General features: G+C 34.4%; 2 protein-coding genes, 1 long non-coding RNA gene and 1 pseudogene across 6 annotated transcripts in view; 3 read left to right on the top strand and 1 right to left on the bottom strand.

Annotated features, from left to right (window-relative positions):
- Positions 1-827: 827 nt before the first annotated feature.
- LOC132609388 (uncharacterized) overlaps positions 828-27,468 on the top strand; it is a 39,639-nt gene continuing 12,998 nt past the window's right edge. The window contains exon 1 of the mRNA XM_060323364.1: positions 828-863. The gene's annotated coding sequence lies outside the window, so the exon portion shown is untranslated. The remainder of the gene's footprint in view (positions 864-27,468) is intronic.
- LOC132631655 (equilibrative nucleotide transporter 3-like) lies at positions 7,448-12,106 on the top strand. 3 transcript variants are annotated; one of them, XM_060347325.1, is made up of 10 exons: positions 7,448-7,816; positions 7,889-7,989; positions 8,245-8,349; positions 8,898-9,053; positions 9,141-9,284; positions 9,554-9,668; positions 9,783-9,958; positions 10,282-10,445; positions 11,218-11,476; positions 11,576-12,106. In XM_060347325.1, exons 2-10 carry the CDS (start codon positions 7,942-7,944, stop codon positions 11,684-11,686), a joined length of 1,278 nt encoding a protein of 425 aa, XP_060203308.1. In that variant the 5' UTR covers positions 7,448-7,816; positions 7,889-7,941; the 3' UTR covers positions 11,687-12,106. The 3 variants fall into 3 exon arrangements, with proteins under 3 accessions (XP_060203308.1, XP_060203302.1, XP_060203315.1); XM_060347319.1 differs by having other exon boundaries at positions 7,449-7,720; XM_060347332.1 differs by having other exon boundaries at positions 7,452-7,989; positions 9,563-9,668.
- On the top strand, positions 15,674-26,865 carry LOC132627512 (equilibrative nucleotide transporter 3-like; annotated as a pseudogene).
- On the bottom strand, positions 19,842-24,026 carry LOC132627593 (uncharacterized). Of its 2 annotated transcripts, none has more exons than XR_009577930.1 (5): positions 23,724-24,026; positions 23,499-23,582; positions 22,824-22,911; positions 20,612-20,861; positions 19,842-20,263 (listed from the first exon to the last, which is right to left on the bottom strand). It is a non-coding gene; the product is annotated as an uncharacterized LOC132627593 (long non-coding RNA). The 2 variants fall into 2 exon arrangements; XR_009577932.1 differs by having other exon boundaries at positions 19,843-20,263; positions 20,721-20,861.

Raw genomic sequence — 27,468 nt, 5'->3', positions numbered from 1 at the left:
TCGTTTTCATACTCGTGTTTCTCATTGGACTAGATGGCCTATGCTCGTACTGCGCACGGGCCCAACACTTTGGATTATAGTGTATATATGTATATGTAGTTGTGTTTGGATAGTGATAATATATATATATATATAAACAGTACAAACTTTATATATATATATATATATATATACACTATATATACACAACATTATCTCTCTGGTGTGAAGTACTTTTTTTTTTCGGTTGCTTTCTCCAATCTCTACTAGTTTCTCTCTCATCCTCACCAACACAACGGTAAGTTGCTCCCCCTCCCCCCCAACCCCCGCCCCACCCACCCCCCAACCAAGCCACCCCAAATGGCCACCGGCGACCGACTACTGACGACCAGATCTCTCTCTCTCTCTCCTCTGTTCTCCCTTTTTTTTTTCTCCTCTTTTCCTCTCTCTTCTACCCTGCGACCGGAAAACCCTCCACCAGTAGGTTTTCGGGCAGTTTCTGTGGGTGAACAGTGATTCCGGCGAATGAACAGTATTTTCCGGCAGATAACAGCATTTCCGGCGGCAAACAGAGATTTTTCGGTGGTGAACAGGTTTTATTTACTTGGAGTTGGTACCTCCAATATCCCATTTCCTATTTTTTAGCCTTATAAATTTTGTTTGCTCCGCCTAATTAAATATCTATTTCACTGCTTATAGACTATTGCTAACTTGTGCTTTAGTAGTGATCCTTCATTTATCTTAGATTAACCTTTCACTAGCGTATATTTGCCTTACTGGCTTTGGTGAGGGATGGTAGACTAGGATCATGTTCTCGGTTGGGATCGGGGGCTAGGGTTGGGGGGGGCTAAGGGGGTTGAGGGAGCTTCTAGGTTGAGAGTAGGGTCTTGGAATATTGGGACTTTATCGGGAAAGTCCATAGAGTTAGTTAAGATTCTCAAGAAGAAGAGGATTAATATAGCTTGCGTCCAAGAAACTAAATGGGTAGGACCTAAAGCTAAGGAGGTGGACGGGTACAAGCTTTGGTTCTCGGGCAAGTCGAGGTATAGGAATGGGGTAGGGATCTTAGCAGATAGTGAGCTTAGAGATCAGGTGGTAGAGGTTAGGAGGATCAATGACAGGATGATGATGATTAAGTTAGTCGTTGGAGGGTTCACCCTGAACATTATTAGTGCCTACGCGCCACAAGTGGGTTTAGACGAGGAGGTAAAAAGGCGCTTTTGGGAGGACTTGGACGAAGTGGTGGTAAGTATACCGCCTGCTGAGAAGTTATTCATAGAAGGAGATTTCAATGGGCACATTGGGTCTGTTTCGAGGGGTTATGACGAGGTGCATGGAGGATTTGGCTTCGGGGACAGGAATGGTGGAGGAGTCTCACTCCTGGATTTCGCAAAAGCTTTTGGATTGGTCATAGCCAACTCGAGTTTTCCGAAGAAGGAGGAGCACTTGGTAACCTTCCGTAGCTCGGTGGCTGCGACGCAAATAGACTTTTTGCTTCTTAGAAAAGATGATAAAGGCCTCTGTAAGGACTGCAAGGTCATACCGAGTGAGAATCTTACGACCCAACATAAGCTATTAGTGATGGATTTGGAGATAAAAAGGAAGAAGAAGAAGAGGGTCGTGGATGACCGACCGAGGATTAGGTGGGGAAGTTTGACTCTGCCTAGTTCCCTAGAGATGGGGGAGAAGTTGATGGCTATGGGAGCGTGGGAGAGTAGTAGGGATGTGAGCAGTATGTGGGATAGGACGGCCAGTTGCATTAGGGAAGCAGCTAGAGAGGTATTGGGGGTCTCACGAGGCCGCCGTGGTGGGCACCGAGGGGATTGGTGGTGGAATGGAGAAGTCCAAGGGAAGGTAGAAGCAAAGAAACAGGCATATGTGAAGTTGGTAGATAGCAAGGATGATGAAGAGAAACGGACGAATAAGGAAAAGTATAAGATGGTGAGAAAGGAGGCGAAGTTGGCAGTTTCGGCGGCTAAAACGACAGCTTTTGAACGCCTTTATGCAGAACTAGAGGACAGAGGTGGGAATACGAAGCTATTTAAGCTTGCCAAGGCGAGAGAGAGGAAGGCACGCGACTTGGATCAAGTGAAGTGCATCAAGGACGAGAATGGCCAAGTGTTGGTACAGGAAACCCGCATTAGACAGAGATGGAAGTCATACTTTCATGAACTCTTGAACGAAGGATGGGACAGAGACATTGTGTTGGGAGACTTGGAGCACTCGGATAGGCGTCGCGACTTTGGATATTGTAGGAGTATAAAGGTTGAGGAGGGTAAAGAAGCTGTTCGTAGGATGCGCAAGGGAAGAGCGACCGGACCTGACGAGATCCCTGGGGAATTTTGGAAGAATGCAGGCAGGGTAGGCTTGGAGTGGTTGACTGGGTTGTTTAATGTCATTCTCAAGACAGCGAAGATGCCGGAATAATGGAGGTGGAGTACAATGATTCCTGTGTACAAGAACAAGGAAGGCATTCAAAGCTGCAACAACTATAGAGGTATTAAGCTGCTAAGTCACATTACGAAAGTGTGGGAAAGGGTGGTGGAAATGAGGGTGAGGAGAGGTGTTTCTATTTCAGAGAACCAGTTTGGATTCATGCCGGGGCGCTCGACTACAGAAGCCATTCATATTGTAAGGAGATTGGTGGAGCAGTATAGGGAGCGGAAGAGGGACTTGCACATGGTATTCATTGGCCTAGAAAAGGCCTATGACAAAGTGCCAAGAGAGGTCATATGGAGATTCTTGGAGGCTAAAGGTGTACCTGTGGTGTACATTAGAGCGATAAAGGACATGTATGATGGAGCTAAGACCAGGGTAAGGACGGTAGGAGGAGACTCGGAGCACTTCCCTATTATGATGGGGTTGCATCAGGGATCAGCTCTTAGCCTGTTTCTATTCGCCGTGGTGATGGATGAATTGACGCGACAAATACAAGGTGAGGTGCCTTGGTGTATGTTGTTCGCGGATGACATAGTCCTGATTGACGAGACTCGCAATGGAGTTAACGATAAGCTGGAGGGCTGGAGACAGACGTTGGAGTCTAAAGGATTTAAATTGAGTAGGACCAAGACAGAATACTTGGAGTGCAGGTTCAGTGGCCTACCGCATGAGGCTAACGAAGAAGTGAGGCTTGGTACCCAGGCCATTAAAAGGAAAGGAAGTTTCAAATATCTTGGGTCTATTATACAGGGGGATGGGGATATCGATGACAATGTTTCACATCGTATTGGTGCAGGGTGGATGAAATGGAGGTTCGCCTCCGGAGTGCTGTGTGATAAGAAAGTGCCACCAAAACTTAAAGGCAAGTTCTACAAAGTGGTGGTTAGACCGACTTTATTGTACGGGGCGGAGTGTTGGCTAGTCAAGAAATTTCACGTTCAGAAGATGAAAGTCGCGAAAATGCGAATGCTGCGGTGGATGTGAGGGCATACTAGGAGGGATAGGATTAGAAATGAAGATATCCGAGACAAGGTGGGAGTCGCATCGGTGGAGGACAAGATGCGGGAAGCGAGGCTGAGATGGTTTGAGCATATGAAGAGGAGAGACACAGATGCTCCAGTGCGGAGGTGTGAGAGGTTGGCTATGGACGGTTTCAGGAGAGGCAAAGGGAGGACGAAGAAGTATTGGGGAGAGGTGATTAGACAGGATATGGCACAGTTTCAGCTCACCGAGGACATGACCTTAGATAGGAGGTTGTGGAGGACTCAGATTAGGATAGAAGGCTAGGTGGCTTATCCTTCCACCAGAGTAGTTGTAGTTATGCTCATTTGTTTATTGCCATTTGATTTCTGCATTTGATTGCTGCTTTTATTTGTGGGGCCGTTGTACTTTGGTTATCTTATTTATTTATAGTAGTTACGGCTCCTTTCTTTCCGGACTGTTCTACCATGACTTTCTTGCTTTTGGTATTCCTTGTTTTCATATTGTTTTCGATATGCTTGGTCCTATCTGACCTTTTGTCTTGTTTTCTTCTCTTGAGCCGAGGGTCTTTCGGAAACAGCCGCCCTACCTTTCAAGGTGGGGGTTAGGTCTGCGTATACTCTACCCTCCCCAGACCCCACATGGTTGAATTATACTGGGCTTGTTGTTGTTATTGTTGTTGTTGTTATATATATATATATACACTATGTTCAAAACATAATTAATATAACATTGTAATTTGAGCTCGGTATCTAAAACTTTATTATATTCGTGTTTGCTACAAAAATTTATTAATACTTTTTAAAAGAGAAGACTTGTTTAAAAGAAAACTATTTTCCTCTCTTTGAGATAAAACAATAGCAATATTTAAGCATCAGTTGATACTTTCAATTTTAATTCGATTAATTTAAAGGTGTAAAATACTTATTATTTTTTATCAAATTTTGATTTGGATAATTCTAATTCAAATTATTAAATTAATTTTACATGTTTAAAACGAAACAAAATAGAAATTGATTTTCTATTTAAACGTGCTATTTTTTAATTTTTGGTAAATATTCTCGGTTTAGCTCATTTTACTTGTCATGTTGTCTTTTGCATGGTTTTTTAAGGAAACGGGAATTAGAATTGTAATTTGACTAATTTACTTTATTCATTATTTGATCTCCATTTGATATTAATCTCTTTTCACATTTATTAGAGTAAGAATAAAAATGAAAAAGTAATTAAATTCTATCTTATTTTAAAATATAAATATTTTAATTATATTTATTTTAGTAAACATAACAAATAAATGACATGGCGGAATAACAAATACAACAATTAAATATCTAGATTAGATCTCAAGCTAATATAAAAAAAAAGGAAGGAAATTGTATGTATTTGCCTACTTAACCTTTTGAAAAAAAGCAATAATAATGAATCCACTATTATTGACTTGATGGGGATACTTTGGGAATTACATGAATTTTGTTTGAATTTTTAATATATGGGCTGCACGTTTTTTTTTTTTTTTTGACATTGCTTGTTTTTTTAATATGGGGTCAACTTTTTTTTTCATGAATTTGGAGAGGGTGGCATCCACTTTTTTATTTCATGAGTTTGGAGAGGGTGGGATCCATTTTTTTTTTTTTTTTTTTTAATATTTCTTGGCGTTTTTAGTATGGGGTCCACCTTTTTTTTTTAAGAGTGACTGACGACGAAGCATGGGTAAACCGATGCTTCTATATAGTAGAAAAATAGAAATACAATAAAGTATTTCTATCTACTTTAGAAGAGTTGGTAATATAAAGTATAAAATGTCATTTGTTTGCCCTTAAATAAAAAAGTGGGTGGGACTACAAAGGATTTGTTTGCCCTTAAATAAAAAAATGGGACCAAAGGACGGACGACGATCTTGCTTATAAACCGACTCTTCTATAAGTAATATATATATATATATATATATATATTATGTTCAAAACACGATTAATATAACATTGTAGTTTGTGCTCCGTATCCAAAACTTTATTATATTAGTGTTTGCTACGAATACGAAGTTGGCAAAAATTTATTAATATTTTTTAAAAGAGAAGACTTATTTAAAAGGAAACTATTTTCCTCTCTTTGAGATAAATAATAGCAATATTTAAGCATTAGTTTATACTTTGAATTTTAATTCGATTAATTTAAAGGTGTAAAATATTCTATTGTTAATGTATGTAGATTGGGCCTAAACAATACCTATTATTTTTTTTATCAAATTTTGATTTGGATAATTCTAATTCAAATTATTATATTAATTTTACATGTTTAAAATGAAACAAAGTAGAAATTTGAAATGAAGAACTACTATTTTTTAATTTTTGGTAAATATTTTTTTTTTAACTCATTTTACTTGTCATGTTGTCTTTTGCACGATTTTTTAAGGCAATGTCAATTAGAATTATAATTTCACTAATTTACCTTATTAATTATTTTATCTCCATTTAATATTATTTTTTCTTTTATGATATTAATCTCTTTTCACATTTATTAGAGTAAGTAAAAAATGAAAAAGTAATTAAATTCTATCTTATTTTAATATATACGTATTTTAAGTATGTTGTTGTACAATAATTTTGTTTGCTCCCACTAATGAGTTGATACGCATGTGGCAATGAATCCATCATAATTGATTTAATGAGATACTTTGGAAATTACATGAATATTGTTTGATTTTTTAATATGGGATGCACTTTGTTTTTTGACATTGTTTGTTTTTTTACTATGGGATTCACTTTTTTTTTATATTGCTTCATTTTGTTAATATGGGGTCCAACTTTTTTTTCCGTGAGTTTGGAGATGGTGGGTTTCACCTTTTTTTTTTAAAATTAATTAGTTGGTGTTTAGTATGGGGCCCACACCATTTTTTTTAATGATGGACGGACGAAGCATGGGTGCAAACCCATGCTTCTATATAGTTTAAATTCTGTCTTGAAAATCTTTACACTAATCATTACTCCCTTCGTCCCATATTAGTTGGTCACATTATTAAAAATATATATCCTAAAATACTTATTCATTTACAAAATCAAGATACAATTAATTAATTTTTTCCTATTTTATCCTTAACATTAATTATTTTTCAAAATAATCATAATTGATTAGAGTATAATTTATTGGAGAGATATAAAAGTAATATAGTAAAAATATATCTTTTATTTATGATTTTTTAAAAAGCGTGTAGAGAAGAAAGTGACCAATTAGCATGAGACGGAGGGAGTAATGATTAAGACATTTAACCAATTCGATTAGTTACCTATCTAATTTAGGAATACGGACAGTTGGCTTCTTTTTCCATGAAAACTATATTTTCCGTATAAGGAAACTAATATTACAATTAGGTTCATCTTATATTCTTAAATTTATTAATCTAAATTCTTAAATAATCTTTAATATCGTAGTCCAAATTAAGAGTCAATTTGGTAGCCAATTTATCTATTAACACTGTTAAGAAATTTGGCAATTTGACTCGACTAAAGGAAAATAATAAGAATAGAACAAATATTTTAGTACTCTGAACCTACTACCATCTAAATTCTAATTAATGATACAGAGGAGATGGTAGTGGCACAAAAAAGTTTAATATAATTTTCAAAATTTTATATTACACTTTTTTTTATCTATTAAAAAATAATATCTTCTTATATTTAAAAACTCTTGTCGGACCAAAATTTAAAAACTCTTTAATTAAGTAAAGACTTTCCATTTTATCCTAACAAATTTTACCGTCATAAAAATATCTTAACTTGTTTAACATCACAAATTTTAAGTATAAGTTTTTTATGTGTTCAAAATCTTTTTTTTTTAAATCCAATTAAATACTGTCACGCAAAATAAAAAGTAACCAATGAGCCATGTGAGCGCAAAAAAAAGTTCATATAATAATTGCATTGTGTTTAAGTATATAATTTTAGATATGTCAGTTTGTATAAAGTCCAGCCAACCACTTTTGCCGTCTTATAAGGTTTTGATCTCTCTGGCAAAATCATCAATGATTGACCAAAAATAGTTAGGACTATTTATAATATAAATAATACTCCAACCATCTTGCATTCACATACAAATTATGCTTTATTTTATCTTTTGTTCCAACCTCATCCTCATCCTTCTTCTTCTCAATTTCAAACTTCACTTCGAGATAAATTAATGCTCTTTACATGACCATTATATTGAGAAAATATCCTCCAAATATAGAGCATATAGTTGCACTATTGATAAAAGATTTTATATATAACATCACTGTCCGAGTCAATTTTCACTTTTCGACTAAATATTGTGCTATCTCTCATCCGTACAGGTACTAGTACTCAGGCTTAGAAAGACGGGAAGAAATCTGTCATTTTGCACACATTCAATTATTTCACCGAGTACCTTTAACTTCCCGCCAGGCCAGGTTCTGAGTAACTCTGTCCACGAATGTTTAGACAGGAAAAAGTTAATTAGTGTTTTTTGATACTTTGTGCAGTGCAATTTGTGGTGAATTCTGTTTTTGCAAATCTCTTCTTGAGATAAGCAGCTATGACTATTGCTGATTCAAGCAGTATTCCAAGTCCAACTAGGCTAGAGGTATTGTTTTTTACTCTCAATCTTTGTTACCCTTAAATAGAACTCTGTATTGTTTGGCTTAAACTTTGTATTTGTGTTTAAAACTTCACTTAATATGTATAAATAACTTATCAAGAACCTAATAAGCTGCATTTTCTAGAATCCAGAACTCATAAACTCAAAATTTAGCTCCGCCTCTGTCCTTAATTTTGTTAATCCCAAAATGGAGTTTGCAGTAAAAATGATATTGACTTATACATGTATCTGAATTTTCAGGGAAAATATAGTGGAATGATGGTATGTTGGATTCTTGGACTTGGGTCACTTGTTTCTTGGAATAGTATGCTCACTATTGGAGATTACTATTATGAGCTATTTCCGGTAAGTGTCCCTTTAATCTATCATCTGATCTTTTGATTCTGTCAATTGATTTTCACTTAGGAATGTTAGGGGCCCTTTTTGTCGGGAGAGGAACTAGCTTATAAGTTACAGGTTCTCATGAACCCAATAACTTTTGTCCAGTGTATTAAGAAATCTCTAAATATCTATAAATATTAACTTGAGATCGTTGTAGAGACCCATAAATTTTAAATTCTGGATCGATCTCTGCTTTTTGTGTGAATGGAAGTTGAGACCAAGGTTGTAAGATTATGACCTTGCTTGATTTATGATGTTTTCTTGACATGAAAAATGGTGAGAGCAATTTCTGAAATAAATGGGAACAGTTTTTTTTAATGTAAATCCATCTTTTGTGAGAGTTGCATAGAGTGAAAATCCTGTAGTTAAATGATTAATAATAGCTACTTTACATTATAATCATAAAAGAGTTGAATTCATGCAATCCCAAATAACTAGTTAGTACTTCAAACGAAAGGGAGCTGAAATTTAGATATCTGCTAACTGGTTTTATTTTGTCATGTACAATGAAGAAATACCATCCTTCACGGGTGCTTACCCTCGTTTATCAACCATTTGCACTTGTGACAATGGCAATTCTTGCATATAATGAGGCAAGAATCAATACAAGAAAGCGCAACCTAACTGGATTTACTCTTTTCTTCTTAAGCACATTCGCGCTCCTAGTGGTATGTTACAGTGATTAATGCAGTCATTTTTTATAGGTTTAAATCTTTGTTCATCCTGACTTGACCTTATTTTTCATATTTTTCAAGTTGGATTTGGCCACATCAGGAACCGGGGGTCTTGGAAATTACATCGGTATATGTGCTATAGTCGCTATTTTTGGAGTTGCAGATGCTTTTGTTGAAGGTGGGATTGTAGGAGATTTATCCTTCATGTGCCCTGAATTTATCCAAGTAAGGTTCAAACTTCTACTTTTTTTCCAATGAGTTGCTACTACAGTCAAACCTCTCTATAACGACGATGTTTGTTCCGATAACTTTTTACTGTTATGGTGAAATGTTGTTCTAGAGAACATATAATATAACATAACATAACATGAAAATCAGCTCCAAAGAAAACTTGGGAGTTATAGTAAAATGTTGTTATAGAGAATGACTATTAGAGAAAGGTCTGACTGTATAATTCTTGAATAACATTTCTGAAATGTTTTATTGCCGTTAAGAATTTTCAGTCATATTTTGCTGGTCTGGCTGCCTCTGGGGTGCTCACCTCTGCTTTAAGGCTAGTGACTAAAGCAGCTTTTGAAAGGGCTAGTAACGGTCTTCGCAAAGGAGTTAGTAAGTGATTTATAATAATGCCAATGTTCGTTAGCAAAATGAGAGAAAAAAAGAAAACACTTGATAAAATTTGTCATTTCCTTAGACAGAATCTTGTGGTTGTTGATTTTGCAGTGTTATTCCTGGCTATCTCCACGTTCATTGAATTTCTATGTATTCTTCTATATGGGTTCATCTTTTCTAAGCTACCAATCGTTAAGTACTACCGCACAAAGGCAGCAGCAGAGGGATCAAAAACTGTTGCAGCAGACCTAGCCGCAGCAGGCATCAAGTCTGAAGCAACCGAAAGAGTACGTAACTTATACTTAACTACTCCCTCCGTTTCAATTTGTTTGTCTTAGTTTGACTGGGCACAGAGTTCAAGAAAATAAAGAAGACTTTTGAATCTTGTGGTTTTAAATAAAGAGATGTATAATGTACTAAAATACCCTTTAATCTTGTGGTTTTAAACATGTCATGCAGGATGTTGAAATTAAAAAGTTACCAAATCAGGAAAGACGCATTCTTTTTGAAATAAACTATAAAGGAAAGTAAGACAAACAAATTAAACGGTAATAAATTTATTACTGATTTCTTGACCTTAGCGTTTGATATGCTCCTGTCGACTGAACAGGCTGATAATAATAACACTAAACAATTGGAGCGCCTGAGCAACAAACAACTGTTCTTTCAGAACGTCGATTACTTATTGGATTTGTACTTGATTTATGTCCTGAGTTTGTCAATTTTCCCTGGATTCTTGTATGAGAATACTGGTTCCCACAAATTAGGCTCATGGTAAGCTTGCTTGTCTCTTCTCTGCTGGCTAATTTTCATATCCAGCATACTATTTTTGCTATAATATTTGCAAGACCTCTTGAATTGTTTCCTTTCATAAAAAATAGGCTTCTGAAAAAATGCATAGGAGGACACCGAGAAAAAAAAGAAAAATAAAAGAACAATACCATTTCAATCTGAAGTAGTATTGTAGTATAAGTAAATTGGAATATCATGCTTTGAACTTGAATCTCAAATAGCACACCATTTCATAGTCTTAAGTTTCGGGCATGTGCAGAGTCAACTAGGTTCCTCGAAGTCTTAACGAAAAATGTTGAATGTTTGCTTCGGTTACTGCTGATTTACTAGAATAATAAGTAGTTTAGTTGTAGGAAGAGTCTTCGTTTAAATTTAAACTTAGATAAGTTTAGTTGAGATATTTTAGGCTTTTGAATTTGTTCTGCATATTTTTTCACAGATTTTCTGTTTTCAAGTTAGAAACGCTCCATGCTTAACACATTACAAGAGAAAATTTCAATCGTTACTTCCAACTTTATTTGCTGCAACATCTTTTTCAAAACCAACAGAAATTAGATATACATGCTTTTGAGATAAACCAAAGTCGTTTAACTGCAACTTGAGTAACAAAATGGCTAGAAGAAGACGCCTCCCAGGAAACTACTGCTACTTTTGTAACTCTCATACCGAACACTAGATTACAATAGAGTGTACACATTGGTTGATCCGCTACATAAACTATGTGAGCTAAAAGGAAATGTCTTGCCTGTTTCAGGTACCCTTTAGTCCTGATAGCAGTCTACAATATGTTCGATCTGATAGCAAGGTACATTCCACTGATCGAAAAAATCAAGTTGAAATCACGAAAGGGCCTAATGATCGCAACACTGTCTCGTTTCTTGTTCATTCCTTGTTTTTATTTTACTGCAAAGTACGGTGATCAGGGCTGGATGATAATGCTCGTGTCCTTCCTAGGATTAACCAACGGTTATCTCACCGTTTGTGTCCTCACAGTTGCTCCTCAGGGATACAAGGTTGTTAAATTACTTTCCAGTCTTAAAAAACACGAAAACATTTCTTCATTGTTAGTTTTGACTTAAATTTTTTGAACTTACTGGATTCTGTTTCAACAGGGACCTGAGCAAAATGCATTGGGTAATTTGCTAGTGTTATGCCTACTGGCTGGACTATTCTCTGGCGTTGCACTAGATTGGTTATGGATTATTGGTAATGGGAAGTTCTAACCAAATCAGAATCTGTAAATGTATTTCTTAGTTTCCCATCCGGTGTCCCATGTAAGGTACCCGCTTTTGCCCCCGGCTAAGTCAGATTCGGCCCGGAAAGTCCCACTTTGGGGTAAAGTATTCCCTACCTTAATCAGATTAATGTAAAATTGATTGAATGTATTGCTACTCTTTTTTTCCATAACCTAGTTTCAATTTTCAGCTTCTACAAACACATTGGCATAATGGTTTATATATAGATATCGTTAACCAAGTTATACAAAATATTAGGATATCTTTTTTAACTCGCGGAAGTCTCCAGCACAATAGGGGTGGGTTCAATTCTCACTCTCTTCTTTTCAGCTTCCCCTTCCATAATCCTCCTCTATGTAATGATTTTCTTTTAGAAAAAAAGAATATGAGGTCATTTCTATTTGAGAATTCATTGCTTAGATAGTTACTGAACTACTGGAAATAAGTGAACAAAATAATTTTTCTTTCTTTTGCATCAGAAAAAGTCACTGATCTTTTGCTATTGCACTTAAAAAGTCACTCTAATTGAAAAATAAAATATTCCATCACTTTTTAATGACATGACAACTGATTTTTTAATTTTATGAATTGAAAGCACTAAATTCAACCCGTCTTAACCAAAAACCTCCTACCCAACCCAATACCCGACCCCTACTCCCCTAGAATCCCTTTATATGCTGAATTCTTTAACAATAATTTCAACTCTTAACTCCTATATTACCATTCACCTCAACTGTGGACCTCAAATTACACTAGATGAACTTGGAAGTGGGTGGTCTTGAATTTTTTACATCTGCTTGCCTCGTTGGCAAACCTTCAATGTCAAAAATCAAAACTTGTAAGATTATTAATGTTTTGCCCATGAAGCAAGCAAGGTCAAAATAAAAATTCAAGGCCACGTCCTACCTCTAGGACCATTTTTGTAAATCACCCAACAGCAAGTGGTGGATATATGGGTGGGCAACTTGGAAGGAATTAAGATGCTTTTGAGTTTTTTTTTAAAAGTGTGGGAAATTAATATAATGGAGGTAAATTCGTAAACTTGAAGTTAGTGAAGTAGTACAATCATAGTCAATTAACAACCAAGAGAGAAAAAGAAAGAGAGAGGTAACAATTAAATAATTGCATGAGGGATCAGATAAAAAGAAAAGATTTGTCTGTACACCTCAACATGGAAAATTTGAAATAGTATTATACAAACGACTCCAAATCAAACTAATTAATTAGTCCAATGAATAATAATAAATCAACCATTTGCCTATTTAATATGCCATTACCGAGGGACCAAACATATTATAGGTCCATATGTATCCAATAAAATAACACAATCTGATGCAATTACTTTGAAGTTAACCAACGTTTTCTCATTTGTATATTCTGTTGGATCCTCTTCCAAAAGCATTAAGCCAATGATTATACATGATCGTATGATCTTTAATCCAACTCATCTATTTTTAGTAATCTCATATAGACATACTGAAAAATCAATTATTTTCCAATGAAACCTCCATTTTGTCTTTATGTTTGAAGTTAGATGCTAACCATCCCTTTGCTTGGGACGGATGTAATTAAATTTATTATAGCCCAATTAAGGATTAATATTGCACAGGTCAAGAATACTGTAAATAGGCAAGTGTGGCTACTTGTTCCTCTTATTGTTCGACAAAATAAGAGAGAACCTAGCTATATATTTATAGGCATCTGGTCTTGACCTAAAGGGCCTCCCCTAATAGATTTTAGGGTTATTAGGTCTTCAACAGGGTCTATTGTCAGCCTACACCAATACATGACGTGATTCAGGCCCTATAAGAAACCTAACAATTAAGCGGCCAAAATCATGTCCGCCAATTATATTTATTTTGCCTGTTTTATAAACGCAATAATCATATTAATGATAGTCCACATTTAATAAAAATTCCAACAATGGAATCTTCTGTAATTTCGTTTTATTTATCAAATAGAGACAGGTAACTCTAAATATAGAAGAGCTGTTGGATTTTTTTTTTCCCCTTTAATTAGATATTCGATATCTAATATTCACTGAGTCGCCGAATATGTATTTACATCATCAAGGGACCCCTATAAACATGCTGATCATCTGAGTCTTTATAAATTTTGGAAGTCTTGATTTAGAAGGTTTTAATATCTCCGTCATATTAAATTTTCTTTTAATCAACAATGATTGATCGAAAAGATGCCAAAATACACAGAAGTATATTAAAGGATCAATTATCTTGACTTCACTTTCCTTAAGCAGTTCTGTCTTCCTAACAAAAGCAAGCTCCTCCTTTCTTGACAATTGATAAGGTGTTCATCAATTTATCTCTTTTTACATAGTTAATCTACACTAGAAATGCTTCTATTTCATATTATTTACTTTTCAGATATTGTAATATAATATCGTAAGTGTCCTGTATTCTCCTCCTCGTCCTCCTTATTATTATTATTATTATTATTATTATTATTATTATTGAATTTCAACTTTAGTTCGATATGCATGCTTTTCACATTTGACACTTATTTTGAGGAATAAATATCAGCAAGATATATATGCATCCATTCCTAATTTCATTCCCATGTAACATATACTCCCCCCGTCCCATAATAAGTGTCACCTTAACCCAAAAAATTTGTATCATAATAAGTGTCACCTTAGGAAACCAAGACATAATTGACTAGTTTTTCCAACTCTACCCTTAGACAAAAATTGACAAGTTAAAGTAACATCTAAATGGTTATTGGAAAGGGTCATTTGCACGATTGGCCTTATTTGGGGGGTGGTCTCTAATTTTTGCCCCTCAAATTGGTGGTCTTTAATTTTTGCCCTTCGCTAAAAACCCCTTGGTTCTAGGTTCAAACTCCGCTCAGTCAAAATTTTTTAAAAATTCGCAAGGTAGAGTTTGGATTCGCAAGATAAAGTTTTGCTACCTTCAGGCAGAGTTTCAAACTTTACCTTTAGACAGAGTTTGCCTCAAACTCTAGCTGATCAGGAAAGTTTGACTGCAAATTCTACCTGATCAGGTAGAGTTTGACTGCAAACTCTACTCAAGACAGAGTTTTGCCTTCAGGCATAAGGCAATTTTTTATTTTTTTTACTCAGTTGGAATTTTGCAAAACTCTGCCCTAAGGCCTAACTTTTGCCCGAATAGGCCTAATTTTGCTACGAAACTCTGCCTTGCTATTTTTTATTTTATTTTTTACTGAGTCGGGGTTTGAACCCCAAACCTCATGGTATTAGGTGAAGGGCAAAAATTAAAGACCAGCAAATTGAGGGGAGAAAATTAAAGACCAGTGCCTTTGAAGGGCAATCCACACAAAAAAATGGATTGGAAAAGCCATATAGTAACTTGATATTGTTACTTGGTATTGTTGGATTTCGAATGTCAAAAGGTTTACTACTTGTGCATGTTCTAATCAAGAGGAAAAAATATTTTTTTTCATTATATAGGGGTAATTTAGTAAACTTCATATTGCATTATTGGTTTCTTAATATGAGTGTTTTTGGCTAAGGTGACACTTATTATGAGATGGAGGGAGTAGTATATGGTTTGTGCTATACTATATCAGGGGTAGAGCTAGGTGGACGCAAGCAGTACCGGAGTTAGGATTTTTAGGAATTCAAAATATAATGAAGTAAATACATAAAGAAATTAATTAGGGGCTTCAACATCTACAATATATACATAAAAATAATTTTGACCTTATATAATATAATTTTCTGGAGGTTTGTCGTCTTTTGTTGAAAATTACACTGTATATATAAGGTCAAACTTATTTTTTATGTATATATAGTAGATGCTAAATACCTTGGTTTCTTTGTATGTTTACTTCTTCATAGTTTCATTGTCCTCAGTAAAAATCCTAAGTGAAAATTCTTGCTCCATCACTGCTTGTTATATATCTATATTAATTAAGTTGTCATTTGCAACTGGTGAACACTGTTGTGCAATCTCTTATTCAGAGCCAAAAGCGGCCATGACAATTGCTGATTCAACCAGAATTCCAAGTCCAGCCAGGCTAGAGGTACTGTTTTTGAGTCTCAATCATTGTTACCCTTAATATATACTGTTAATCCCAAAATGGAGTTTTACAGTTCAAAATTCTGCTTTTGACAGATATATATATATATATATATATATATATATATATATATATATATATATATATATATATATATATATGTATGTATGTATCTGAATTTTCAGGGGAAATATAGTGGAATGGTGGTATGTTGGATTCTTGGACTTGGGTCTCTTGTTTCTTGGAATAGTATGCTCACTATTGGAGATTACTATTATGAACTCCTTCCGGTGAGTGTCCCTTAAACCATCGTTTTCTTATGTGTTTTAATTAACATCAACACAACTTATAGAGTAAAATATTTCTTACGCGATTATGTACTTAAAAAATAACTACATGTAACTATTATCCAAGGAGTATTAGGTCGGGCCAAAACATGATTTATTTTTTGTTTTTTGAAGTGGTGTCATGTACACGTATATTATGTTAGGTGAGTTGCTAACGGTGATTGTACTTAACTACGTGATAATTTTATATGTGTGACAACCTACATGTGATTCTAGGATCAAATTTGGTATTTTTCGATGTTATTTTTTATTTGTTGTTGTATATATATTTAGTCATTATCATTATAGAAATTAATTTTGTGACATTGATATAATTAACTAAAAGTTGAATAAACACATACATGCATGAAACAATCTAGAATTATTCAATGTTGGATTAGTTAATTAGTACTTCCAAGTAAACAGACTTGACTTTTAGATTGCCTTCTGACTAATTTGCTTTTGTCATGTAAATTGTAATGAAGAAATACCATCCTTCAAGGGTGCTCACAATCATTTATCAACCGTTTGCACTTGCAACAATTGCAATTCTTGCACATAATGAGGCAAAGATAGACACAAGAAAGCGCAACTTAACCGGATATACCATGTTCTTCTCAACAACTTTAGCACCCCTAGTGGTATGTATACTCCTTCACTTTCAATTTATATAACATAAGCTGACTCGGTAAGGAACTAAAAAAAAAAATTGCAATTTAAAATTTGTCATAATATTTATGTTGCTAGAAATTATCTCATTAAAAATGTGTTTGGTGTGGAGAAAAATATTATCTAGAAAATATGTCTTGGATTTTTCCATGTTTGACTAGTCAATTATTTGGAAAACATTGACTAGTCAAATATTTGGAAAACATTCTTTCTAAAAATATAAGTTCTTTAAAAATGAGAAAAATGACTTTCTGATAGAGGTAGGAATTTTTTTTTTTCACAAGTAGCATTCCGCTCCTCCCCGTCTTCCAACATACCACATTTCACCCCACCCCCATAGTCAGGGGTGGAGGGAGAGTATTATTTATGGGTTCGGACGAACCCAATAACTTTTGTTTAGATCCTACATTTATATTAAAAATATCATTGAAAATGTATGAACATTTAGTTGCACACCCAGTAAGTATGACGACTATAGGTTTGATGGCAAGTTCAAAACCCGGAAACTCTAAATTCTAGCCCCGCTTCTAGCCCTAGCCCCTACTCCATCACCCCACACCCTACCCTCGCTCTGACTCCAACCTCTACTCTTATAGTATTTTGCCTAGATTATATGTAAATGCTTAAAAGATAATATCTTTTATTTACTTATCAAACATCAAAAAATAAGAAAACTACTTATCTTTCAGAAAAATATTTTCCTTCATACCAAATACATAAAAAATTATTATTAAATACTCCCTCTGTTTCAATTTATGTGAACCTATTTCCTTTTTAGTTCGTGCCAAAATGAATGATCTCTTTTCTAATTTGAAAACAAATTTACTTTATGAAATGATTTACAGCCACACAAATATTTAAGACTTATTTTGAACCACAAGTTTTAAAAGTCTTCACTCTTTCTTAAATGTCGTGTACAGTCAAATGAGTTCACATAAATTGAAACGGAGGGAGTACATTTTTGTAGGACAGACTAAAAAGAAAGTTTACTTATCATTGACCCGGAGGGCAGAGGAATTGTGCGATACTGCGATCATCCCTTTCTTTTATTGCCTAATTTTTGTTCATATTCACTTGATTTTTCTTTTTCATGTACTTGGCAGTTGGATTTGGCCACATCAGGAAAGGGTGGTTTAGGAAGTTACATTGGTATATGTGCTTTAGTTGCTGCTTTTGGAGTTGCAGATGCTTTAGTTAAAGGTGGCATGGTGGGAGATTTATCCTTCATGTGCCCTGAATTCATCCAAGTAAGATTGGAAATCCTATACATATACCCGTCTGATCTCTCTATAATAGTTACTCCATTTTTTTTTTAATAACATTTTGTTATAATAACCAAGTGGTTTTTAAATTAAATTTTTATGTTATGTTATATTGTATATTTTCTATAACAACATTTCGCTATAACAACCAAAACAATAGATATCGTTATAAAAAGGTTTGATTGTATATGGTTCTTCAAATTGATCTGCGAAAGCGCTTATTTTGGCTGTCATGCATTATTTGTTCAGTCATTCTTAGCTGGTTTGGGTGCCTCTGGAGCTCTTACTGCTGCACTAGGGCTGATTACTAAAGCAGCCTTTGAAAGGACTACTAACGGTCTTCGCAAAGGAGTTAGTATGTACTCTATATTATTGTCTTTTTTAATGTTTTTGTAACAAACCAGAATTCTCAACACAAATATATATATATATATATATATATATATATATAATCATTGATAGCAACTATAACATTCAAGCTACTGAGTTACAATGGAAAATACTAAATCAAGTAACTAATATAGAATAAGAATGAGGATGAGAAGTTTGACTCTGAGAAAGGAGACAAGAGGAACGGAAATACACATGCTCCTCTTGCTCCCACAAGACGAGATATTATATCAACCTGGATCCCAAACAAATAAATTGTTGGACTGTCCAAATAACTGGCCCGTTCGCATTTTAGCCCCTGGCCAGCAACTTGGCCAGCCTCTATCCAAATAACCGGCCCATAAGCATTGCTTATAGGCCGGTTATTCATTAAGCATTATTAGAGTTATCCCTGTTAATAACAGTATTTGTACTTTTAAAAAAGATTAACATTAAATTATGTTAAACCAATTAATACTCTACTAATTAAAATTGTAAGGTAAAATCTGAAGGAAAAAAAAGAAGAAGGAATAAATGACTTCTCGTTGAAAATTTAAAACAAATTGTCTAATAACTGGGGCTCGAGGTAGTCCTCGTAATCTCTAAATAGAACATTTAAATTATCGTAGTAGTTTTAATTGATACAATTGATTATTTCCTTAGTCAAAATCATACAAATGTTATTTTCTCAGTTTTATTTCTGGCTATTTCCACATCCTTGGAATTTTTATGCATTGTTCTATATGCATCCGTCTTCCCAAAGCTGCCAATCGTTAAGTACTACCGCACAAAGGCGGCTAAAGAAGGATCAGAAACTGTTGCAACAGATCTAGCGGCAGCCGGCATTCAGAAGGAAACTGCTGATAGTGTAAAAAATTTTTATACCATCAATCAATATAATTAACTATAATGAGGAAAGAAACTAGTTATATTATTATGATATGTTGTAACTCTATTTATCAAGTTGTCATATCAGGCTTGTAGCTTGTTTGGCCAAACTTTCACAATCTGTTAAATTTGAAAAGTACTTTTTGTCATAAACACTACTAAAAAAATAAGATTTCCCGACCTAAAAAAAATGGCTATTTCCGACCTCATGAGGTCGGTTTTGGTCAAAAACCGACCTCAAAATTCGGTCGGAAAACAGTGGGTCAGTATTCTTACCGACCTCGTGAGGTCGCAAAAAACCGACCTCATGAGGTCGGTATAATTTTTTACGCCGAGTATTAATTAAATAAATTACCGACCTCATGAGGTCGGTAAATTATATTAATAATATAATGATATGAGTTTACCGACCTCCTGAGGTCGGTAATTTATATGAATACCCCCAGAAAACCGACCTCATGAGGTCGGTAATTTATAATTTCTGGGAAAATTTTGCATAAAACCGACCTCATGAGGTCGGTAATTTGTAAAAAAATTAGTAGGACCTAGCTGCTATTCCGTGCCCCCCGTCAAGATGAAAACAATTTTAGATTCAACTAAAACCAGCTCAAATAGCTGCCAACAATTCACCAAACTACTACAAATACATAAAACATTAAGCTACTTCAACAAACACATATATTACAATCACTAATACATCAAATTCAATTCGAAACTACTTCAAAGTTAAATCAAAACATCATTCAAACATTCACAAGAGACATTAAACTACTTCAACCTTTGCAAACATCCACAAAACATTAAACAAGTCTACATTAAGTCTACAACATTAGACTACTTCACCCCTCGCAAACATCCACAAAACACTTACACAATCCACAAATCCACCACAACATTAACATTCAAACATGCCTTTGTGTGTTTGACACGTGAGTCCCATCATCATCCGCACCACTAGATTGAGTATGGGGGTTACGAGCATCATCAGGATATGACGGAATCCCCCTCGAAGCAAGTTGTCTGGTAACCAACTACGAAAAATATAAAATTAAACACTTAGAAATGATTTCTAGGAGTAATCAGTTTTATGACAAATCAAACTACTTTGAATTCTTACTTTTAAGTATTACACAAAACCAAACCAGGAGTAATTAGTTTTAAGAGGAAAAAGGTTTCATGCCAAGAGGTTTCATGCCAAAAGGATATCCACGAAATGTCACATATGGATATCATGAATCAAGAAACAAAACTTTAAAGTGAAAGGAAGTTGTTCTTATATATATGATTTCTGTCATGGCAGATAGGATTCTTTAGTTGAAAAGACACAAAAGTTCATATCCATGTATTCTCTTTCTCTATGTTAGATAATTTAATCTTACCCTCATCACTTGTTTAAACTTCAATCATTTTCCAATGAAATGTCAATTTCTTTATCAAGTAAACACTGCATAAGAAGTCTGATAAGAATGCCACTGTGCAGAACCACACCTAATAAGAATGCCACTGTGCAGAACCACACCTCTCAACCGTGGTAATTTAGCTGCTAAGTGTAATGTTGGGCCACTTCCAACAGATTGCCCATAAAGAATCAAATCTTCCTGGCTAATTCCATAGCCAGAATAGTCATATCTGCATTGTATTGGAGATGGATTTTTAAAAAAGATGAAAACACAGAAGGATAACCTTTTTTAGAGTAGAATACATCATAACTTATTAGGTAACTGGTCAAAGTATGATAGCCTATAAACTTCATTGCAACATGAGAATGTGCTGACATGAGTTGGGCATTGAACAAATTGTCAATCTTCGTAGCTAAATGTTCAAAATTTCAATTAACATAACATTCTGGTTAAATCAAGGATGTAAAAGATCAAAGGCCAGTCTGTTTCAGTATAAATATCAAAGTTTTATTCCCTATACAAAGTAGGGACCCATGTCTCTATCTAAAAGCACCATAGCTGAAACCCCATTTTACTTTTTACATTTCATTCTGTGGGTGAATGGCTAGTGAATCTATCACACTACATATAAGGACAAAGAAAATAAAAAAAACTTGTAACTGTTGGAAAGAGACTAGTGATTTGTGACAACAATGAAAATTCACCCACCACTACTTTTGCTTTTCCAATTCTCAGTAAAAAAGAAAAAAAGATGATAACTCACTGTCAAAAACACAACAAAAGTTTACAGATCAAAAGGCACTGATGAGAAGAAAAATAAATCACAGAACCTCCAACATTTAACTATGAAATTTCACTGAAAAACATGAGATCAAGATTGTAGTAACTAGCAATAGGGAGACGAAAGAGCAAATAGAAATTAACAAATCTTTAAATTGGACAAAAATGTGAAAAAAAGCTTTCCTTCTTTTTAAACTACAAAAAAATGGGTGACAAAAAAGTGACCTTTACCAAACCCCATGAGAGAGAAATAACAACATAGATACAGGGCAAAAAAGGTAGAGTAGACAAAGACTCATATCTCACAACCAATCCCCAAACACAAAGATAATAAAACATCCTTAAAAAATCAAGATTTACCATATCAAGCTTAGATTTTTACAAACATTTAAGAGAGGAACCAGTATCTTCTATGTCCTACATAAGATTCTAAACCCAAAACCCAACATTTATAATCTTTTTTTAAAGGAAAAAAGAGTTCAAAACAAAAAAGGAAGGGAAAGAAAAGCAGACCCCATAAGGTTGACTCTAAGATTAGCTTTAAGAGTCTTCCCCTCAAAATAGAGAATTTCAGTTTCAAATGGCCTCAATAACCAATGACGAAAAATTCACAACTTCCCATGCAGATGAACTTTTCTACAGAGGTAGAGTCCTTTCTCTTCACCAAAAATTCTTTCCTCTTCACCCAAAATTACTTCAAACAGATTCCTTTGAAGAAGGAGATTTAGAAGAAGAAGAAGAAAGTTTTTGCATAAACTTCTTGATCACCCCAATTTGTTCCCCATCACAATCTTGCAGGGTGAGTTTTGAACTTAATCCAATTGAGTGGTCTAATACTGAAATCACCACTAGTAGTAGTTGCAGAGATAACCATAATATAAGACCTAAGAAATTGTGGTCTAAGCTCATTAAAGATTCTGTAATCAGCCACAAGTTCAAAGCTTCAAAGGATGATGCAATAAATTAATACAATGCAATAAATTAATACCACTTACTTCATCCAAATAGAAATCAGTTTTAAGAGTAATTAGATTTTGACAAAGCAATACTGGTGATTATGTTAAATGTATGACATACTGTTAAGACTTAAATGCTTTTGTTATCCTATTAACACTGCAAGAAATCTAAAAGAATAAAATAGAAGAGTGGTATTAGTACATTCATCCATGTTTACAGTTCCAAAATTTGCAAAACCCTGTTCATCTTAGAAGGATTCAAATCCATGCAAGAAGCAGAACCAGGTCATAGCAAATCTTGGAACTCAACAACCTATCAGAGGGGATACTGGTATATCAGGTCACTACCATTTTGTCAAGTTCATATTTTGTACATGCTTGCTAGTTATGTTAGTTTGCCTCAATAGGATTAGTAAGGTAAAATTCTACAACAGGGAAAAATTCATAAAACGTACCACTACACCGTCAAGATTGTCAAGTGCATTATCCCTCTCAGATCTCTAAAATGTCGAAATGGCTCAAAGAATGTCTTCGTTGAGGTATCTGAAAGGAAACAAAAGAGAAAGAATCAACATAAGGATGTTTTTAAAAGGTTAAGGAGGAAGAATAAAGACACACAAAAATGTAATTTCGTAAAAGTTGCCAACTTCAAAACACTGATAGTATTCGAAAACCGAGTAATAAAGCTAAACCCATTCCAAATAGAACCTATAAATAGGAAGTAAACAATCGGCTACTAATTTCAAACATGTAAAGAAAATATGTAAAGAACGTCATGATTCTGGACTTATTCTTGAATTTTCATAAAGAAAAGAATCATAGCCTGAAGACTACTTCGGTACTCCATTTTTTTCTCTACAATTCAACAACTTTAATATCCTTCATTAATTATTTTCTTTTTATATTTCTTTTTTTGTCAAAGTCCTACACGAACTTTACTAATATGACAAAATGGTCTACTGTTTTGGCCAGTTAATGATGCCATCATGCCCCAAATAAAGTTGTACAAAACAATGGAAGACAAAAGACATCAAGATAACAATTCCGGCGTTTCTAATTCCAAATTACATTAAGCATCAATTCAACAATTAAAATAGAGAAAGCACATTTTGAGATAGGAAAATACATACCAGAAAGATTAAGGATGTTGTCTACTGATCGTCAAAGTTGTCAATAGAGGCAGCACAATGATCTCTTAAATCAAGCACAAACAACTGAGAAAACAAAAGGGAAGATTGGGTCAATTCTGTCCAAGACTCAAACATTTTAGTTAGAGTAACAAAAAAAGGGGAAGTAACTTTGGGAATTAAAACGAAAGAGGAAATTACTGAATCAAAGGAGAAATTAGGGCTTACCTAGAAGATGGAAAATGAAGGTGGAGACTATTGGAAGAAGAGAAGGGCGTGAGATATGGGGAAAATGAAGTGAAGAAAGTGTGAGAGCGTAGAAAATGGGGGACAGATTTGGAGGAAGTAGTCAATTAGGCAAACTCTTTTTTCAATGTTATATCTGAAACAAGCTTTTTTCAGCTGGGTAGGGACGGCGGCGGCGGTGACTGGCAACAATAATGGTGACGTCGCCGGAGAAGGGGGGAGGGGGTAGAGAAGGTGATGAGAGGAGAAGAGATTGAAATGGGAAAGAGACGGGTTATAACTGGGTCCGTTTTGATTTTATTAGACTGATTAATTATACCGACCTCGTGAGGTCGTTATATTTAATAATTTTAATTTTAATTTAAAATAATACCGACCTCGTGAGGTTGGTATTAGACTGATTAATTATATCTACCTCATGAGGTCGGTATATTTAATAATTTTATTGTTAATTTAAAATTATAATATATTTAGCATCAAATAAATTTCCGACCTGGTGAGGTCGGTACATTAATTTTTCAAATTTTGATACAATATTACCGACCTCACCAGGTCGGTTTATTTTTAAAAAAATTAAAAAATAAATATTACGACTTTACCGATCTCATGAGGTCGGTTTTTTTCCGACCTAAATTGAGGTCGGTTTTTTGAGGTCGGGAAATCCTGTTTTTTTAGTAGTGAAATAATTTTTTGAAAAATATTAGTTTTTGTTTGGGTAATCAAATAGAAAAATACTTTTGATAATATGAGAGTAGCAATTTGTGCATTTTACCAAGGTTTCAAACAATGCTTCGGTGGAGAAGCTACTTCTTTCAACTTCTACAAACAGTTTCTCGTACTAGCCAGAAATCTTCAAAAATTTTGGCTAAGCACCTTAAGTCCCTAAAATAAGCATTTTTCTTTAAAAAAAAAAAGATGCATTTTTGGCTTCTCAATTGCCAAACAAACTATTAATATGAATAGTGTAGTTGATTATTACTCCCTTCATCCCAATTTATGTGTTACTGTTCGAATTTCTAGAGTCAAATGATTTTTTTTTTTATCGCAGCCGTTTATGTCTTTTAAATATTTTGAATTGTAACTTATTGCGACATTTAGTACTTTTTACGTAATTTCAAAGTATGTAAATTTTATTTCTTAAAGATTCCATGTCCGAATTTTCGATCAAAATCTAAAGTTTGACACTCAAAACTCGAATGGTGCCTCATAAATTGAGAAAGAAGAAGTATATTCAAGCAATGCTTGGTATAGCATAAAAATATATACATTTACACAAAACTTAATCTCAAACTAAAAACTGTATTACTGATTCCTTTTTTTTTTTTTTTTTGATGGTACGTTCGTTATGCTCCTGTGAATTGAACAGGATGATAATAATGCTAAACAATTGGAGCGCCTCAGCAACAAAAAATTGATCTTCCAGAACATTGACTGCATGTTGGACATGTCTTAACTTTCTCAATTTTCCCTGGATTCCTGTACGAGAATACTGGTTCCCACAACTTAGGATCATGGTAAGTTGTTCTGCCATTCATGAAATTTTGCTACAAATGCTTGCTTCCATGCATGTCATCATTATTAGGCTTTTAAGCAAAATATATAGATATATACGCTTTCTGTTAAATAGTTTGTTATATATAGGGAAAGTGGGTGATCCCACATCGATGGGTAAAAGCCATTTCTTGGTCCTTTTATATACATCCTTGGACCGGGCCGCATAATAAATTAATTACTTCTTCTTTTCTATAACAGAAAATCAATTATTGAATTTAAATTTAAAATAAAAGGACACATGAAATAAAGTGACTTTTGGAAAAGGCTTGACTTTTGCCCTATAAATGAATGTGAGTTCCCTACAAAGTAAGAGAAAATCTGCAAGTATGATATTTGTGATTTGTTGTATCCTGAAGAGAAAATTGTCAGTATTTTTTCTAAATCTGTATACGGGCAATATCTTTTTTAAGGAAAATCGTTTTCACGGCTCAAGCCTTCTTTGTTTCGTTTTCTTCTTATAGTTTTCTAACACTTTCGTCCTAATTTATGTCATATTTTTCTAGACTGCCCCAAAAAAAAAAGTCATATGGTCAAACTTTTCTATAATAACGTCGTTTATAGTAGTACATATAATATAACATGTGAAAGTTTTCAAAAAAAAAAAAACTTGGGTTATAGTGAAATAGTTTGTGAATTTTATAGATAGGTCTGATTGTTTGTTTTGAAATAATTTAACTTTGAACTTTCCTTACTGGGATGATTTGTAGTTACACGGTATCACATAAATTTGGATGGAGGGAGTAATAGTTTGAAGGAGAAAAAAAAAAGAAATGATCAATATTATTTCAATCTGAAGTAGTCTTATCATTCTGTAGTGTAACTCCACTTAAACTTCACGCTTTGAACTTGAAATAAGTTGAAGTATTATCAAGATAATGCCTGCTGGTAATTTATAAATAGATGCTTCCATAAGAAAAATTAATTTAATAAAAATGGTTTGCTTGTTTCAGGTATGGTTTAGTCCTGATAACAATGTGCAATGTGTGCGATTTTATCTCAAGATACATTCCTCTGGTTGAGAAATTGAAGTTGAAATCGCGAAAGGGCCTAATGATCGCAACATTGTCTCGTTTCTTGTTCATTCCATGTTTCTATTTCACCGCGAAGTATGGTGATCAGGGCTGGATGATAATGCTCGTGTCCTTCCTCGGACTCACCAATGGTTATCTCACTGTTTGTGTCCTCACGATTGCTCCTCAAGGATACAAGGTTGGTAAAATCTTACTTTTAGTCTCTTCTAAAAAAGATATTACTCCCTCGGCCTCGATGTGATAGTATTTGAATAGACACAGAATTTGAGAAAGAAAGAAAGACTTACATTTTTGTGTCTATAAAATCATGTCATTAAGAGTAAAATGAAAAATTTAAAGTTGATCTGTTTTTAAATATAGAAAGGTGTTATTTCTTATATAAATAGAACTATAAAAGAAGCTTAAAATTTTGAACTCTATTTGTGTAGGGACCTGAGCCAAATGCGTTGGGTAATTTGCTAGTATTATGCCTACAAGCTGGAATATCTTCTGGCATTGCCCTGGATTGGTTGTGGCTTATTGGTAATGGGAAGTTCTAAGGAGACTAAGTTCTTTAAGATTGATAGAATATAACAGCTATCTGTATCATGGCGTGGGGATCATTGTGTGGGGTCCAGTCCTCTATCCCATATTTTAATAAAGGAAGATTTTTCTTTTTTTGACAAAATCACATTGGTAGCAATTGTGGAATTGGCCAACAAGTCAATTCTTTTGTTCACATAGTCGTGATGTAAGCGCTTACCTCATCATAGTCGTGATGTAAGCGCTTAGCTCATCATAGTCGTGATGTAAGCGCTTACCTCATTATAGGAAATTCATTCCTATAAATAGGCGGCTTATGGTTCATTTGTATCATCACCAAGATCATTTGCTATACACACCAAAATCTCAGACAATACATCTGAGTGAGAGCAAAGTGAGGTGTTCCATAGACTGTGAGAAAATAGTCTGTGAAGAAAAATAGAGTGTGAGTGATATTGTAGTAAGGTGGAAAATCAAAAGAGTGTTATTTCTTTTGTGGGTGTAGTGGTCTTAGGAGTATTTATACTCGTTACTACACAGTGTAAAATTCCTTACTATAGTGATATCAGCTGCTCCTCTTGGCCGTGGTTTTTCCCTTATTCAGAAGGGTTTCCACGTAA

The sequence above is a fragment of the Lycium barbarum genome, chromosome 1, assembly GCF_019175385.1.
Source record: "Lycium barbarum isolate Lr01 chromosome 1, ASM1917538v2, whole genome shotgun sequence".
Lineage (NCBI taxonomy): Eukaryota > Viridiplantae > Streptophyta > Magnoliopsida > Solanales > Solanaceae > Lycium > Lycium barbarum.
This window is presented reverse-complemented; position numbering and strand designations above follow the sequence as displayed.